The sequence below is a fragment of the Ruditapes philippinarum genome, unplaced genomic scaffold, assembly GCF_026571515.1.
Source record: "Ruditapes philippinarum isolate M1 unplaced genomic scaffold, ASM2657151v2 ctg8604_1_1_1_1, whole genome shotgun sequence".
Classification (NCBI taxonomy): domain Eukaryota; kingdom Metazoa; phylum Mollusca; class Bivalvia; order Venerida; family Veneridae; genus Ruditapes; species Ruditapes philippinarum.
The window spans coordinates 52,024-70,243 of NW_026867357.1; the positions used below are offsets into that span (position 1 = coordinate 52,024).

An 18,220-nucleotide genomic window follows, 5' to 3' on the forward strand; every position below is an offset into this window, starting at 1 on the left:
GTTATGGGCCGGACACGATTTTGCTGCAATGTCATGCTGTGACCTTGACCTTCAAGGTAGCGACCCAAATTTTGCGCTTGACACGTTGTCTCAATATGGTGATCATTTCTGTGAAATAGTTGTAAAATCTGACTTGAAATAACGAAGTTATGGGCCAGACATGATTTTGCTGCAAGGTCATGCTGTGACCTTGACCTTCAAGGTAGCGACCCAAATGTTGCGTGCGACAAGTCGTCTTAATATGGTAATCATTTCTGTGAAATAATATAGTTGTAAAATCGAACTTCAAATAACGAAGTTATGGGCAGGACACGATTTTGCAGCAAGGTCATAAAGTGACCTTGACCTTCAAGGAAGCGACCCAAGTTTTGCGCTTGACACGTTGTCTCAATATGGTGATCATTTCTGTGAAATAGTTGTAAAATCCGACTTCAAATAACGAAGTTATGAGCAGGACACGATTTTGGTTCAAGGTCATGCTGTGACCTTGATTAAGGTAGTGACCCAAATGTTGCGCTTGACACGCCGTCTTAATATGGTGATCATTTCTGTGAAATAGTTGTTAAATCGGACTTCAAATAACGAATTTATGGGCGAGACACGATTTTGCTGCAAGGTCATGCTGTGACCTTGACCTTCAAGGTAGCGACCCAAATGTTGCGTGTGACACGTCGTTTCAATATGGTGATCATTTCTGTGAAACAGTTGTAAAATCTGACTTCAAATAACGAAGTTATGAGCCGGACACGATTTTGCTGCAAGGTCATGAAGTGACCTTGACCTTTAAGGTAGCGACCCAAATGTTGCACGTGACACGTCGTCAATATGGTGATCATTTGTGTGAAATAGTTTTAAAATCTGACTTCAAATAACGAAGTTATGAGCCGGACACGAATTCGGGACGTACGTACGTACGGACGGACGACCCGACGACTGTATGCTCCCCCGAAATTTTCCGGGGCGCATAAAAAATTCTCAAAATCATTTCTACTTCCTACCATTCGCACCTGGAATTCTATTCCTGAAACACTTAAATCTAGACCAGCTGTAAGTTCCCTTTCATGTCAAAAATAAATCAGAATATCAAAAGACCACCGTCTTACTATAATACAGGCACACGTGCACGTAAACATCAAATTCTTCACACAATATTAAGATTTGGATGTAGTTTATTGAACAAGTTCTATTGCGGATAGCCCAACATGTACACGCGGACTAAGAGAAACTCTACTTCATTTTTTATTGCAATATACTAAATTCAGAAAATTACGTTAAATATTTCTCACTTATATAAATTGTCCGCTACAATAGATAATTTTCTTTACGGCAATGAACATCTTTCTATTGATGAAAACAAAAACCTTTTTCAAAATGTCTTAAAAAAATTATTTCACAATCGAGCCGCTTTTTGTAAGAATTACTATCCTGTCTGTACGCTCATATTCCTTTTAATGTTATCTTAAGTATTTAAAATTCGGATATATTCAATCATATTTTCCCTTACATTCTTCTTTTCTTCTAGTATTTCTCCATAATTAACCTTAGTCTCTCTATAATGACAATTCAACAATCAATGATTCTCTTATTCTTTGTCGTACATTCAAAAAGCTTACATCTAACCGCAACAATTTTGTATCTTTATTTTGAAAATTACTTTAACCCATTACTTCATGAGCATTTAGTGAAAAATGGCTGTTTTCATTGAAAAGTCTCCCGTTACAAGTTCAAATTGCTATAAAACTATAAAAACTGCTTCAATACTAATCAAACTTGGCACAAATGTTGACTGGACCATTGCATTTGTAACAACATGCCCAGACTTAAATTTCCTGTTACCATGGCAACGAGGGATCATCTCCAAATTGCCAAAATCACTATTTTGCGTTGACTTTTCCCCTCAAAATAGATTTCAAAGTGCTTCAACTTCTCAATGGATTGAGATAGAGTCAAATGCTTTTTAGCGTTGGTTACAGGTTACCTTATGATCGAACTGGTGTCATTTTAAGCCTTTCACAAGTCCAAAATTTTCTTGGCGATGAGGGGGAATGCCGCCCTCTTCAAATCCCCCAAACAGAAGGGACACATATATCCCCCTGATGTATCTTTTGGTTGGGGGGCAGCGCCGAAAAAGTGGTCACTTTTTTCAACAACATTTCTCAAACAAAAACAAGTGTTGGGGGCCTAAATAATGCATTTTTTCACCATTTGAGACAACAAAAAGGGGCGGGGTTGAAAAAGGCGTAAAAAGGCGTACGTGTATATCGGGTAATGGGTTAACAGAAAATAATAAAAATACCTGAAATTACCCAAAATCGCGTTTTTCCATGTTTAAACATGGCCTAACATATAAATTTGAAGAAAAATTGTTGTTTTGTAGAATTTTTTATTTTTTTCATGAACTGTCCAGAGAGGAATTGATAAGTATTATTTTACTTTCTTTCTAATCCTGTCTGAATTTCATTGTTGTAAAATGTTTGTAAATGTTATTTTATGTACAATTTATTAAATAATTAACGTTTAAACTACAGCACAAAGCTATATAAGTTTTTGATTACAGATATTAAAAGTATGTATACAATATCATAGTCATGAAATTAATAAATTCTTAAAAATAATTATAATAATAAATGTTTGAAATTAGTTGGAATTAGTTACCAGTAATTTTTTTAGCTAAAGTTTCAAAGTAAATGAATTCAGAAAATTTCTTTATAACATCTGTAGTGTTTCAGTATTATTATATATGAAAACTTTGTGTGATTGAAATGTCTTATTGTGAACAGGATAAAATAGAGAAAAACAGAATCCCTAACGAAAGTCCAACACAACAAAATTGAAAATGTTGCAGGCTCGGTTTGATTGAGCCTGTTCATGGACGGTACTGGAAAGTGCAAGTTACCGTCCACGCCCCCTAGCACCGGCTTAAGCAGAATTCAACATTTAACACGAAAATGGTGAAATTTTGAATTTAGAAACATCCACAGATGTGTTCACACGGCGGTTATCATGGAACCTTCAATGCGACACTGTAGTGCCATTCCATGAAAAGCGGCGTATGCATGGTCCCCAAGTAAAAGAATGCTTTTGCCCTAAACGAGAAAACAATGGGCGGAACTAAATAAAATGGAATTTTGAAGATCTGAGGTTATGAAGCCTGCATATCACAGATATGACGTCAAAAGACAAATTTAAAAAGCAGGCAACATATATCCTAAGACCCTGTTTTGAATCATCATTACTGAAACACTAGAAAGGCAAATTATGGAGCAAGAAAAATACAGATATATACTGAAGGGTATATACAATTACTTAAATTCTATTATAAACACGGTCTTTTTAATTCCACGAAGCGACTAGCTCTTCAAATTGAGCAAAATTTATTTACGTTGAGATTATTTTTATTTTGATGTCATTCTACTCCGGAAAAATAACGGCATGAGACGGAGTGATTTCGAATGCGGAAGTGATTCAAGTTCACAAGATGGTTGACAGACTTGGTATTTTTTTTATTTCTATTTTATTCTTTCAACATTTTAATTGTTATACTATTTGATTACATGAACTGGTATCATTTAAAATTTCTATCAGTTATTCGCTTAACTGTCATGCTCGATTGATAATTTATTTATTCGTACTCAAAATTAAATACCCCAAAAATATGTAAAAAAACAACCCTTGAACAGATGAAGGTTAAGAAACCCGTGCAGTATAGTATTGTTTAATTGAAAATGTGATATAATGAAGAAAAAAAATGCGTAAATGTGGCAATTCGTTCAAGTTATTTTACGTATGTGAGTGAATGGAATTGAATGTAAACTAGAAAAACCCTCAGGCACTGACTTTGAGTTGAACCACGGACATCTCATCTATAAAACAGCGAGTTAACCAAGTCACTAAGGGTTAACCCAACAGCAAAGCTGTTTGAAGTGGCTTATTCCTGTATTTAACAAATTTCTTCCCTTCTGCAGATACAACATGCTCATATAATTAACCTTTCCCTAGTCCAACGAATTGTAAGTTGCGCCACAAGATATTGTGCTATTTTAGTGTCCGGGCAATATCTTGCCTCTACAAGCAAGATTCTGACCCAGCACGAAAATATCTCAGAATCAAGCTTTGGCACGTCAGTATATTTTGACTTACCTTTCCCTTATTATCTTGGCAATAGTTGTACACATTCAACTCAATTTGACACATTGATATATCATAGGAAAAAGCGACTTAAGGTAGAACACCCCTAATGGGCACTATAAGGAACTGTAAAATTGACAACATAGGACAGTTATATGCCTTAAATGTCACCTGTATGCAAAATTTAAACAAAATTTACCGTTTGGTTTATGAGTTATGGACATTTTTCTGAACTAAAACTTTGCCATTAGAAGGGCTTTTTTCAGAAATGAGGAAACTCTAAATAATCTATAATATCATCATTATGAAAAATGTTTTCCTATTAGTCATTGCTAAGAAACAAATAATGACATTTAGGTAACAAATTAGACAAACAAAATGATTGTTTTTAAACGAAATGTTTTTAGTATGTATAAAAATGTTACCCTACCCCACCTATTTTTAACACTTATTTGACCATTTCCCTGCGTAAAAAGCCTTATTTAAAATATCCCTAAAATTTTCCACAATAAGGGGCTGTTTTCAAAGTTTGCCTAAATTTTCTTACATGTATATTGGTTGGTCCTTCAAAATATAAAATACTTTTACTGTGTAGTTTTTATTTTATTAAACTTTGAAAATATGTGGTATCATATTTTCTATTAAATTTGGCATTATTTAGTAAATAAATGACTGCAAAAATCATATAATTAAAATGAAACACTTTTTTTCTTCCATAATGGATTTGAGAGATTAATAAAAAATGTTAAAAAGAAAAAAAAAGAAAGAAATAAATTTGCCCCTTCTGGGGTTTGAACCCGTGCCCCTCAGTTTCATTACACTTTACTGTGATTCTAGCCTATTTGAATACTCTTCAATGTGCATTAGGGGTGTACTACCTTAAGTTCAAATTTGGCCATTGTTCGATGATTTTTGACAGTTATAACCCTTACAGAAATGTTCAGTTTTCATTCATTATCTTCCTAACAAATGTACACATTCAATGTAAATTTGACATATGAATTTGGTCAGGGTTCAATGATTTTTGGCAGTTTAACCCTTTATCTTATTCTTAGAAAAAAATAAGAAATTTTCAGTTTCCATTCACTAACTCTCCAACAGCTGTACACATTCAATTCGAATTTAAGATATGAATATGTCATAGGAATACACAGGTCAAGTTAGAATTTGGTCCTGGTTTCATGAATTTGACAGAGTTATTCCTCTCTAACTTTGGAGCCAAACAGATGTAAACATTCAATTCAGATTTGACATATAGATATCATTTTGATAGGATTAAGCAGGTCATGCCATGATGGTTTGATGATTTTTGATAGAGTTATCCTTCTTGAATCTTGTTAAAAAATTTGATTTTCTGTCCGCACTCTTTCTTTTGCAGAAATGTATGTATAAGGTTGAAATCGCATTTGTAGGTATTTATGAACCAGAAAATACAAGTCAAGTTTGAGTTTGATTTGGTCCAATGATTATGACAGAGTTATCCTTCTTGAACTTAGAAAAGAAATTTTCAGTTTCTGCTGTAACTTTTGTAGGAATGTATGTACGATATTGACAATGCATGTGCTGGTATTTTACCAGAAAATACAAGTCAAGTAAGTACTTTGGCCATGGTCAGATGTTTTTTGACAGTTATTCCCCTTGAACTTTGAAAAGATTTAAAAAATCACAATAATCTAAGGATTATATTGGCTACAATATGCATTATGCAATTTGCAAAAGGTTAATACTTTACAGTTTCAGGGCCTTGCACTTAGAATGAAAAAAATGGTTTGTGCAAACAAATTTGGAATTAAATATTATTATAACATTTGAAATTTTTTATTAGTGCTGAACTGATGAATATTAAATGTAAGCCAAATCATTTAAATTAGATTGACCACAAAATAAGACTTCAGTAATTCATCTGTTTTTAGCAAGCGGGTAATTTTTATTTTTTTGTTTAGGAAATATGTATTTGTTAAAGAAAAATTATACATTTATATCTGTTCTTCAAAAAAATTTGTTCTAAACATTTGTCATCAAAAATGAAAGGAAAAAAAAGTGTTTTGAAAATTAGGTAAGTGTGCATACATGGGGAATTAAAATGACTTAAATATGTTACCTTTGTTATCTAATACATGTAACTGAAACTCAATGTTTAAATTTGCTTGTTGTAATTTTTTTTTATTTGTCATATTTGATAAATATATACATGTATCTTAAGCTTTTATACAAGTGGAAAGATATATTTATTGTGCTATCTTAGCATGTTTAAATACGATTATACATGTCTATCTTTTTGTTAAAAGAATGTCAAGCAATAATTTATAACATTATTGCTATAATGATGAGTATATATCCTACAGGTATAGGTTATATAATTATAGTGAATTGGTACACTATAAGATAGTAATTTTGTGCTTGATTATTACAGGAAGATTATTAATAAAAAAAATTCATCATTTTTGACCAGACAAATAAGGAAATTGCTAGATAACCCTGTCACCTTAGAAATGAGGAGAAAATATCATTTTACAATTTACTTATTTTCTTTTCATTTTAGTTAATAGTGAGTCTAATACTAGACGTATAGCATGTGTGGAGCAGTGTTTTGGATCTTCAGGCCAGGTAAATTTCCGTAAATACACATATATGATATATTATGAAGGGGTTTTTTATATAAAGGGTAAGAAGCTGTATATAATGAAATATTTCATAAAATATAGCAACAGTAAAATTATATTGGTTCCATAATCTTATAGTTGAATTTCAAAAGAGTTATAACATTGAATGTCATTCATTTTACTAGTATTAATTTTAAAGAAATAAGAACATAATCCAAAGGACAAGATAACTATTTATTTCATGCTTTCCAGTGTTTTATTGTAATATATCAGATGATTATATTCTGATAAACCACTAGTGAAATTTATAAAATATAATTTTCACTGTAGCCGGACTATATCTGATTGCGGATGAAAAGAAAATCAAACTAAATGGAATAACAGGCAGAAATAAATGCCGCCATATGTAAATTTTGCTTCTTTAGGAAACGAAAGTTGATGTTACCGTACATCATGTTAAAAATGTAACAAAATTAGAGAAATTTAACAGAACTATATTTCAAAATTGATGATGTGACGTCATGGTGTGATGACGTCACAAAGGAGAATGCACGACGTTACGCGGCAAAATCAGTAAAAAATACTTAAAATCACTTAAAAAGCATGAAATAAAAAGAAAATTTATTTATTTTACATATAAGATTGAAATATATTTCATTCGTGAACACCAGCTTTTATATTTTCACTCGTGGCTACGTCACTCGTGAAAATATTGCATCTGGTGTTCACTCAGTGAAATTATATTTCAATCTTACATGCAAAACAAACAAATATCCTCTGTGTAATATCTAGATGTATGTGACTTTAAGGCAAAAATATGACTGGAAATACATACATAAAAGTTGCCTGTATTTCAAGCATCCAAAGGATTCTCGCAGCTTTGCTAGAAAAGTAAAATTCATATACATTTGTAATTAAAACACCAGAATTATGTTAAACTTAAAGCCTCTACATCATGAATGCTTACAGCATCCCCTATCTTTCACTTTCAAACTTTTACCAATGATGTAAAGTATATACATTACTTACAGTTCTCTGTTCCAACTTTAAGTCAGGTTATTCAGGCTCAAACATCAACTTACCTTTATTTTTCCAGCCCCTGGCTGTACCTGGACGAGTGTTGGTTGGAGAAGGGGTATTGACAAAGATGTGTAGAAAGAAGCCAAAGCCTAGACAGTTCTTTCTATTTAATGATGCTCTTGTTTATGGAAATATTGTTATTAATAAGAAAAAGGTTTGTGAAAAAATAAATAACTTTATAACTAGGTGAATGAGTTACCATGAATATTGTAGAGCTGCATTTAATATAGTTTCAACAAAATAAAAATATTGAATCTTGCTAGACTCTACCAAACTAATAAACTGTTCCACAAATGGTATCTACTTTAGACCTAGGATAATTTGTCATTACTCACGTCATGTATGACAAGGTTCATAACTCGAGCATCTTTGTTTCAAAAATTATTTCCTCCTCTAACTTTTACTTTAAAAATGTTATAAACTTTTTGTGAATATTGTGAGGTCTTTCTGAGATTATGTATTCTTTCGTTGGAGGAATAATTAGCTAATGAGCTGGCGAATGATTGATTGATTGATTTTCTTTAGACCGGGCGGTCAAGGATAACCTACGAAAGTGCAAGCACTTATTTCCAGAAGGGTCCTTACCTCAGCAGACACTAGAGACAGCTATGAGATACAAGAAATCCGGGAACCAGTCCCTAGCTCTTATTGAATAGGTTCCTTGGTTCTTTTACATGCCCAGTGTATAGCACTGATACATGCGAGGATTACCTGGGTTTCGTACCAGTAAACCTCTAGTTAGGTGGGAAACACTGAAAGTGTTTCTGAAAAATCCCAAGGGTGTTACCCAGGATCGAACAAGGAACCTCAGGAGTGACAGTCAGTGGTCTAACCAACTGAGCTATCGCGCCACCTTCAGGCGAAGGTCTGAAATAATACATTGAGAGGTATTTGAGGCTTACCTCTACCAGTTAAGATGTACTGTCATAAAACAATGTTATTATTCTGTATCATTATGCATTATACTGTATTTTTATGCATTATTCTGTGTATAATATTTATATGTATATTTATGATATGTTTTCAGTATAACAAGCAGCATATAATGCCCCTGGAAGATGTAAAAATAGAGGGTGTAGAAGATGTAGGAAGTAAGTGAAACTTTAATATTATATATACATGTAGATACTATACTACACTCAGGAAAATTTATTCTGCATGAAAGTTAAAGGCACTTTTTACAATACAAATAGAAAGTTTTTCATCCCACTCAACTCAGTTTCATTTGCTATGGAGGGTGCCAATTTATGTCAATATTATACTTTTAAATTTTAATACTTGAACAAATACTTGAGTATAATATGTTTACTAAATATAGGGAAAACTTTTTTGCATTTTTCTTAATTGTTTCTTAGTGTTTTTTGACAGTTTTTTTGTTTCAATTTCCTGTATTTTAAGTCAGGTAATTTGCAATATTGAGCACCTGTTCCGCATTAAAAATGTTCACTACAGTAAACTGTTATCATATAGGCAAAGACAGAATGAATACTGTTTCATAGGATTTATTTAAAATTGGCATGCTTTCAAGAATATGATTTAAAAAAAATAATTTTAAAGTGAAAAAATCATTTATTCCAGTTTTTCAGTTTTCCACCCATAAATTATTATTCTTTGCTGATCATTATATTTTTTCCCATAACTCTTACATGGATTTTGTCAGACTCTAGTATGAATTATAGCCCTTTGTGATTTTGTTTATTACAAATTAAATGATAAAATGTCTTTTTTCCTATGACAAATTTGACTCTATTTTCTTTTTTTATTGTTCTTTCTTAATAACAGTAATTCCAGGTATTTAGAATGTGTTAGAGCATGTCAAGCATGCAGCTTATTATATGTTGTATGTTTTTTCAGATCATTATGGTAAATATTTTATTCATTTTTGTGCTGTGTGGAAATAGTATATGTATTCTTTGAACTTTTATTACAACATTCAAAAGCTTCCTAATGAAGTATTAATTAACTCTTTGGTTTAATGGTGATTCCATGTTACCCAGCTGTACCCATTTTCTCTTGAAACATCTATGTTATCTGCAGAGTAGAAGAAATAATTTTAAATTTATTAATTTTTCCTTCATTACTTAAAAGAAAATTCAAATCTGTTATGTTTGTTTAGTTAGCTCAGATTTTTGTTAAGATTTTAGATTTTTTTTTGTAATTGATAATTTTTTTTTTATTTAGTCAAATTATTTTGTTGAATCCTCTAGATTAATGCATGTGCTAGCAAACAGACATTTGTTACAAATCTTATTAGTCCCCTACCGGTTTAACCGGAGGGGACTTTAGGTTTACCCTCCGTCCGTCTGTCCGTCTGTCTGTCCGTCTGTCTGTCAGTCTGTCAGTCCGTCCGTCCACAAAACTGGATCCCGCGATAACGCAAAAAGTACTGAAAATATTTTTATGAAACTTGATATATGGATAGATGGCAGTATGGAGATTATGCACGTCTTTTTTTTTTCTTCCTATGTTGAAAATTCTGGTTGCTATGGCAACAAATACTCTGAAAATATGGCAAATTTAACACATAAACTGGATCCAGTGATAACTCAAAAAGTACTGAAAATATTTTTATGAAACTTGAAATATGGGTAGATGGCAGTCTGGAGATTATGCACATCTTTTTTTTTTCTTCCTATGTTGAAAATTCTGGTTGCTATGGCAACAAATAGCCTGAATTTCAAGATTTCTGATTTAAATTTTTCAGCTTTTTCACTATATGTTCTTTATTTCTTAAGGTGTTTACTTCAAACTTTAAATATAAGTTTCTGGTCATCAACCACATCATATGTGACAAGGTTTATAACTCTAGCACAAAAAATATCAGTATTACCTCCCTTGAACTTAGATTTTTTAGGGGAAAAAATGTTGTCTTTTTTAAATAACTTCTTTATTTCCTAATGTATCTACTTCAAACTTCATATATATGTTTCTTATTATCACTCAACATTTTTGAGAAGGTTAAATAATCTAGCAAGACTATTTCCAGAATTATGTCCCCCTTGAACTTAGATTTTTTTTGAGAAACTGGTATTTTCACTCCAACTTCTTCATTCCTTATAGGATTTACTTTAAAATCCCACATCGTAATAATATGACAAGGTTGTATAAACATAATTTCCTTATTTTTTATGACAAATTTTAGATACATAAACATAGGTCATATGAGTTATATATCAGTATGGTAAATATAATTAATAAGATCTGACTAATTTGCATATTAGATAGTTTAATGTTTGAGTGTGGGTGTGTGTTGTTGTTGTTGTTTTTTAACACCTGAGGATTCTCCACCAGTATAGCTGGGATGTCCCAATATGACCTATACTGTGTTGGTGCATCATAAAAACCAACAAAAAACCCAAAAGGATCACTGAAGCTTATAATGAATTTTGAACTCTTTTTTTTTTTCCCCGGTAAATAAACTTTGTCGAAATAATATACTGACACTTTGGTGTTGAAATTGACAGTTTATAAGTTATGGTGCAAAAAATACAATCATTGTTTCTAAAAGATTTGTATTTTGTTAATAAATTTGTTTACTAACATCTTGAATCCACTTGGTAGGTTCAATAGCTTGTTTTAGTTATGCTCATACAAAGTAAATGGCAGCATGTGAAGAGTTAAGTTATAAAAAAGCGTTAAGGCAGTTTTTGTATGTTTATGGTTTAAAAATGTATAAATGGCTAGTGTTACTATCCAGGTGTCACTTTGTATCACACAAAATATGACAGATTTCACTATTTTTAGTTTGAAAATGTAATCGTATTACAGAAGTAGAATTCATGCATATTTTGACAAGTTATTAGCAATTTTTGGGGTAGTATATGTCTAAGGCTACATCAAATCACAACTATTTTACTTGTATTAGAACAGTTTTGAACTTGCCAAATGATAATACAAATCTATGGACGTGATGTTTCATATACAATATATAAATTGCAGAATTCTACTAAAGATTGTTTGACAGAATATAAAATGTCACAATTATCCAATGAAAAGTGACGTTACAAACATGCAGTATTAAAATGAACAATATACATTGTACTGTAATAAATGTATTAATATAAAATTCTTTATAACTAATAACAAATATTTACTTTTATACTGTTTATTTATCGGTATATTTTTTTCCAGATTTAAGAAATGGTTGGAAGTTGATCAGTCCAAAGAAGTCATTTGTTGTATATGCAGCAACAGGGGTAGAGAAACAACAATGGATCTCTCATATCAAAAAATGTGTTTCTGATTTACTCCATAAAAGTAAGATAGTAACATTAATGTGTAATAGATTTAACCAAATTAAATTATATAGCTCCCCATTGGCAGAAGGTTGCTGACTCATTGTTGTGGTTGTGAATGCAAACAGAGACTCAAATCCTGACGGGGGACTTTGGATTTTTTCATGTATTAAATAGAGCATATTAAATGAGTGTAGATTTTATACAGAATTTATTGAACGAGTAGAATAAAATCATATTTTGTAAGTCTCTGGCGAGACATACTTTTCAAGGAGTTCAATAAATTAAGTCATTAATCTACATGAATATGATATTATATTTATGATATGTCCTAAATAATAACAGTTTACATTTGAAAAAGAGTCTTGTTTCATTGGCATTCCTATAATGTAATAAGCTAACATTGGCATGCTTTACGCTATGTTTGAATACAATGCAAATGACGTTGTGTCAAATTTTTATTAACTAGTGTTATATCGTTTGAATGCCACTGCAGCATCTGGTTCATTTTTCACTATGAGAATAATTATCCTAGAAAAACAGAGTGAGTGAATGTCTGAAATTTTGCAATTTTTGGAACCAACAGGACACTACAAAATTTAATAGAAAGCTATTAAAAAATGAAATAGGTAACCATTTTTTTTAGGCTCAATTGGCAGATTTTTATGAAACTTGATAGGAATGATCCACAAGTTGGGCTGCATGAACATAGCTTTAGCAATACGTGTAGCTAGATATTATTATGCTTAATAACATCATGGCATTCTGAGCGAAAGAATAGATTATAGGTCTACTAAAATGTAAATAACAAATTTGACTTTGAATTCAGATGACATTTGACCTGGAACAATTTGACCCTTTACTCAATCAAATTTTGGTTGTCAAGGAGGATTGACACAATTATGTGACATGAGAATGAATCGCCTGTTTGCGGTACCTGACTCTTCCGCCTCTAAATGTATGCATTGTAAACGCTCTCAGTTCTCTATGCTTAATCGAAGGGTAAGTGAACAATTTTACGATATTTCCTGATAAAATAAAAACTAATGGAATTACATGAGAGGTGATGACCAGGTGCTTTAGAGTGTCTACCTTTCAACCTTGAGATCATTAGAATCCAAAAGGACTGTGTTAACTTATATGACAGTAGCATAAGCTACGTCTTAGGAGTGTCTGAAAATTAGTTAAATTAACCGTTGGCTAAATAAGTAATCAAGTCAAAAAGAAAAAGTTTGATCTCTCAAGTTTCAGTTAAAAAATTTTGTGTGGCTTTTTTGTGTAAGTAATTACTGTAAAAGGTGTGCTGATTACCTTCCTTATTCTTCCCCTTTCTTGTTGCTCTATTATCTTGTTTTGACAAGGAAATAGGCTTTATTATACAGAAATGAAATTAAATGTTAATGCTTAATAAAAAATTTTAAAGCTCTATGGGATCAGGGTGTAAAATAAATTTATACTTGTAGTGTTGTAGATAATTATATATATGATAATATAAACTTGATATTAACTAGATAAGTGGTTCTACCTTTTTAAAGGCATCAAACTGTAATAAAGTATCAATTTTTCAAGAAAAGTTAAAAGCTGGAGTTGAAGAAACGGCTTAAGTACGAGTGTATGTTTGAGAATACACTTTTCATTTCACTTTTCATGTTGGTTTTTTAGTTTCTATAGAAAGTTTAAAGCTCAAAGACATACTTTAGAATCCATTCTCTGAATCCAACAGTTATGAGCAATGAGTGTAATATTCTTGTTCATGGAAACAACGACTTGCCCCTGATGGGGTTTGAACTCATGTTCATTTGATATAAAACTTTTTACCATTTTGCTGTAATAACATTTTTATACCCCCGCACAACAAAGTTGTAAGGGGGGTATACTGGAATCAGGTTGTCCGTCCGTCCGGCCGTCCGTCCGGCCGGCTGTCCGTTTTCTTGTCCGCCCAATAACTTAAGATTCCTTTGACTTTTAGTCTTCATATTTGGCATGGAGGTTAGTCATGATTAGTAGATGACCCATATTGATTTTGAGGTCACCAGGTCAAAGGTCAAGGTCACAGGGGCCTTGACTTCAAAAAGCTTGTACGCCCAATAACTTAAGATTCCTTTGACCTACAGTCTTCATATTTGACATGGAGGTTAGTCATGATTAGTAGATGACCCCTATTGATTTTGAGGTCACCAGGTCAAAGGTCAAGGTCACAGGGGCCTTGACTTCAAAAAGCTTGTCCGCCCTATAACTTAAGATTCCTTTGACCTACAGTCTTCATATTTGGCATGGAGGTTAGTCATGATTAGTAGATGACCCCTATTGATTTTGAGGTCACCAGGTCAAAGGTCAAGGTCACAAGGGCCTTGACTTCAAAAAGCTTGTCCGCCCTATAACTTAAGATTCCTTTGACTCATAGTCTTCATATTTGGCATTGAGGTAAGTCATGATAAGTAGATTACCCCTATTGACTTTGGGGTCACCAGGTCAAAGGTCAAGGTCACAAGGGCCTTGACTTCAAAAAGCTCGTCCGCCAAATAACTTAATATTCCTTTGACCCACAGTTCATATTTGGCATGGAAGTTAATCATGATTAGTAGATGACCCCTATTGACTTTGAGGTCACCAGGTCAAAGGTCAAGGTAACAGGTGTCTTGACTTTAAAAAGCTTGTCCGCCCAATAACTTAAGATTCCTTTGACCCACAGTCTTCATATTTGTCATGAAGGTAAGTCATGATTAGTAGATGACCCCTATTGACTTTGAGGTTACCAGGTCAAAGGTCAAGGTCACAGGGGCCTTGACTTCATAAAGCTTGTCCGTCCAATAACTTAAGATTCTTGACCCACAGTCTTCATATTTGGCATGGAGGTTAGTCATGATTAGTAGATGACCCCTATTGACTTTAAGGTCACCAGGTCAAAGGTCATGGTCACAGGGGCCTTGACTATAAAAAGCTTGTCTGCCCAATAACTTAAGATGCCTTTGACCCACAGTCTTCATATTTGGAATGGAGGTTAGTCATGATTAGTAGATGACCCCTTTTGATTTTGAGGTCATTGGATCAAAGGTCAAGGTCACAGGGACCTTGACAAAAAAAAAGCTTTTCTTCTCAATTGCTAAAGAATGCCTGTCGGCAGTGTACTGATTTTGACATTTTCACATTTGAATCATGTAGAATACATAACTTAGCGATGCACTGGCTTAGTAACCTCAGATTTGGCAGGGAGGTTGTCCTTGAGCTCTAAATGGCCACTGTTGATTCTGACAAAGTGGTATGCGGGGGTATTCTCACCATGATAGTGGCAGTTCTAGTTTCTAGCCTGCTACTTTCAGATTTACTATTATGATTATTTTTGGTTATTTTTAGACACTATAGGTAAATTACTGTGAAAGTAAATGTTTTAAGCTAGCCATTATCATATTATATTTCAATCTGAGTCTCAAATATCACCCAAAGTGGCATGTATCTAGAGGCATCTTATCCTTATCTGCCAAGCATTACAAATACTCATTTTATTGTAAATGTCAATGTAATAAAAAATAGTTCTATAACTGAACTTAATAAAGAAGATATAAAAGTGTATGATATTCTGTTTGTCACATTACCGAAATAAGAACAGGTTGCCCTTTACAGGTGAGCCTTAGCACATCATGCGGTGCTCTTGTTTGTTTTTCCACAGAGTTGGAGAAGCAGCATGGATATGTGATGAAGTTGTATTTATAAATAAATTAAATATAAATATATATAATATTTATTACAGCATCATTGTAGGAAGTGTGGGTTAGTTGTCTGTGATGATTGTTCTAGTAAAAGATGGCTGTTACCTCAACAATCATCTAAACCACTCAGAGTATGCCTTACTTGTTTCGGAAAACTTTCCAGCGCAAAGAACCCATCAGAATCAGGTTTGTGCAATTACAGTAAGATAAAAAGATCTTCTGAAAGTAGTGAAAAACAAACATTAAGTGAAATTTGAAACATTTAGGTTTTTTTATTAGCTCCATTTATCTTAAGAAGAAAAGTTGAACTATGGTCACAACCCTCTTGAAGGCGTTCGGCACTGGTTAAACTCTATGTTATGTCCATTTTCTCAGGAACTATGAAAAGGTATTTACTTCAAACTTTGTGAACCCAGTACTTGTTTATCAAAATATAATGCCATATCAATAGACATATATTCCTGGTAATATTTTTGCAAAGTTATACACTTTTTTTACTTTGTTTGCCCTGATTTTTTTTTTTTTTTTTGCACTGGTTATTATTTTTTTTGTCCATTTCTTGACAGATAGACCCTTTAGATTGAAGCTGAAAGAAGACATAGGAAAGTTTTAATATCAGCTTTCCAAGGATTAAATGATATATTTTTATCATAGTTCATTATGAGTGGATATACTGCTCATGTTAGTGACTATATAGGATAAATATATAATACTGTTTCCATGGTGATATTGCAGGTATAACAAACACACCAGATGATTCATCAGGAGAAGATACAGATGATGAGGATGATGATGCTGTATATCAAGGAATACCCGAGGTAATTAACCTTATTGATACAATTATTGTTGTACCCGAGGTAATTTACCTTATTGATACAATTATTGTTGTACCCGAGGTAATTAACCTAATTGATACAATTATTGTTGTACCCGAGGTAATTAATCTTATTGATACAATTATTGTTGTAAGCTCAGTCCATCACATAGAAAAACCTTGCCAAATTAACTCAATAAATAGTCGAGAAGCCAATTATTACTAGCATCTTTCTCAGTAATGATTTAATTAAGTTGTTTAAGTTCTAGTTAAAACCTGTATTATTCTCATATTTTTCAGGACCAGTTCCAGACTTATGATTAACTGAGGGAAACAAGAAGAAAATAAGCGTGATATGCTAGTTCTAATCTTACACTTCACTTGTAGACAAATTTACTTTAACACAATAGTGATTTTAGAACATCCTGTGAACATCACTTCAAATCAAAAGATGAGTTGTATGAAAAACGAAAACAGGTTTCAAATTAATAGCAGATGTGAAACATATATAGTTATGATTCTTTTCCTTTTATTTTCCTTTTGGATTTATTTTGTTTTTCTTTATTGCAATCATTTTCATGCAATTTAGGTTGTTACTAGTACCTGTTAATTTTGTTTACTAGAAAATAAAAAAAAATCTTATTGCTCTTTGAATTAAAGTATAAAGTATAAAATAATTAGATGTGCATGGGAGTGATTATCTGCACTAAAAGTATGTTAGTGTATAGCTGAAGAAAAGTTAGCCAGTGGAATGCATACATATAAGATCCTTTTAATTTAAGGATCAAATCTAGAACAAATAATGTAATTTGTCAGCAAAAAACAAGTAGAACTTAACAATGAACATTGCTTGACAATTGTTAAAAAGTTATTAACTTTATTGAGAAAAATTCTTACTTTATACAGTTTTTGTTTGTTTTTCAGTTTTTTTTTTTCGCTTAGCCTACTACCATTTCCATACTTAACATCCATGTTCCATATTTTACCCAATTAAGAAAATTACTCTAGGCCATTAAGGTTCAGGGACTTTGGATTCTTTCATGTGAGGAAGCTATCCAGCTAGCTTACGGAACGTCGGTGGTTCTACTCAGGTACCTGTTTGTGCCTGAAATAATGCACGGAAGGGCACCTGAGGTCTTCCTCAACCAGTAAAGCTGGAACGTCGCGATATGACCTATACTGTGTCGATGTGACGTAAAACCCAAAAACAAACAAACAAACAAACCATTAAGGTTATCAATAAGTTTTTACTTGATATGTTCAAACTAGTATTTAGGAATAATGATGAATGTTTTTACTTAAAAAAAAAACTAAATGTTATTTATTATTCTGATGAACTAGTTGGAAAATTAAGTTAATAAAAACCCCAAAATAATGAAAATATCTTACTATCTTTCTAAAAAAAAAAATTTTTTTTTTTTTTCAATTTTTGTTTACTTTTTTTTTTTTTTTTCAATTTTGTTCACTTTTTTTTTCTTTTTTTTTTCAATTTTGTTTACCGGTTTTTTGGTCACTGAAGGTATGATATTTTTGAAGATATCAAAATCAAAGAAAAATGATAAGTCGAAATTTTAGGTCAAAAATGATCAACTTTAGTATGTAAAGTGTTACTGTTAGAAAAATTTGCTCACTTTTTGAGGCATTTAATTTCCT

General features: G+C 32.2%; 1 protein-coding gene across 2 annotated transcripts; it reads left to right on the top strand.

The window, feature by feature from the left end:
* The first annotated feature begins 3,350 nt into the window (after positions 1–3,350).
* LOC132735803 (pleckstrin homology domain-containing family F member 2-like) lies at positions 3,351–17,570 on the top strand. Of its 2 annotated transcripts, none has more exons than XM_060722807.1 (9): positions 3,351–3,494; positions 6,671–6,735; positions 7,828–7,965; positions 8,839–8,902; positions 11,943–12,068; positions 12,933–13,048; positions 15,795–15,939; positions 16,489–16,571; positions 16,868–17,570. In XM_060722807.1, the coding sequence occupies exons 1-9, from the start codon at positions 3,479–3,481 to the stop codon at positions 16,889–16,891; spliced, it is 777 nt and encodes a 258-aa protein (XP_060578790.1). In that variant the 5' UTR covers positions 3,351–3,478; the 3' UTR covers positions 16,892–17,570. The 2 variants fall into 2 exon arrangements, with proteins under 2 accessions (XP_060578790.1, XP_060578789.1); XM_060722806.1 differs by lacking the exon at positions 3,351–3,494 and adding an exon at positions 5,672–5,720.
* The last annotated feature ends 650 nt before the right edge of the window (positions 17,571–18,220 follow it).

Coding starts and splice junctions, on each gene's coding strand:
- LOC132735803 (XM_060722806.1), top strand. CDS start 5,687: ATGTGCTGGTATTTTACCAGAAAATACAAGTCAA. Junction 5,721..6,670: donor TACCAGAAAATACAAGTCAA/GTAAGTACTTTG, acceptor TTTTCATTTTAG/TTAATAGTGAGTCTAATACT. Junction 15,940..16,488: donor AAAGAACCCATCAGAATCAG/GTTTGTGCAATT, acceptor GTGATATTGCAG/GTATAACAAACACACCAGAT.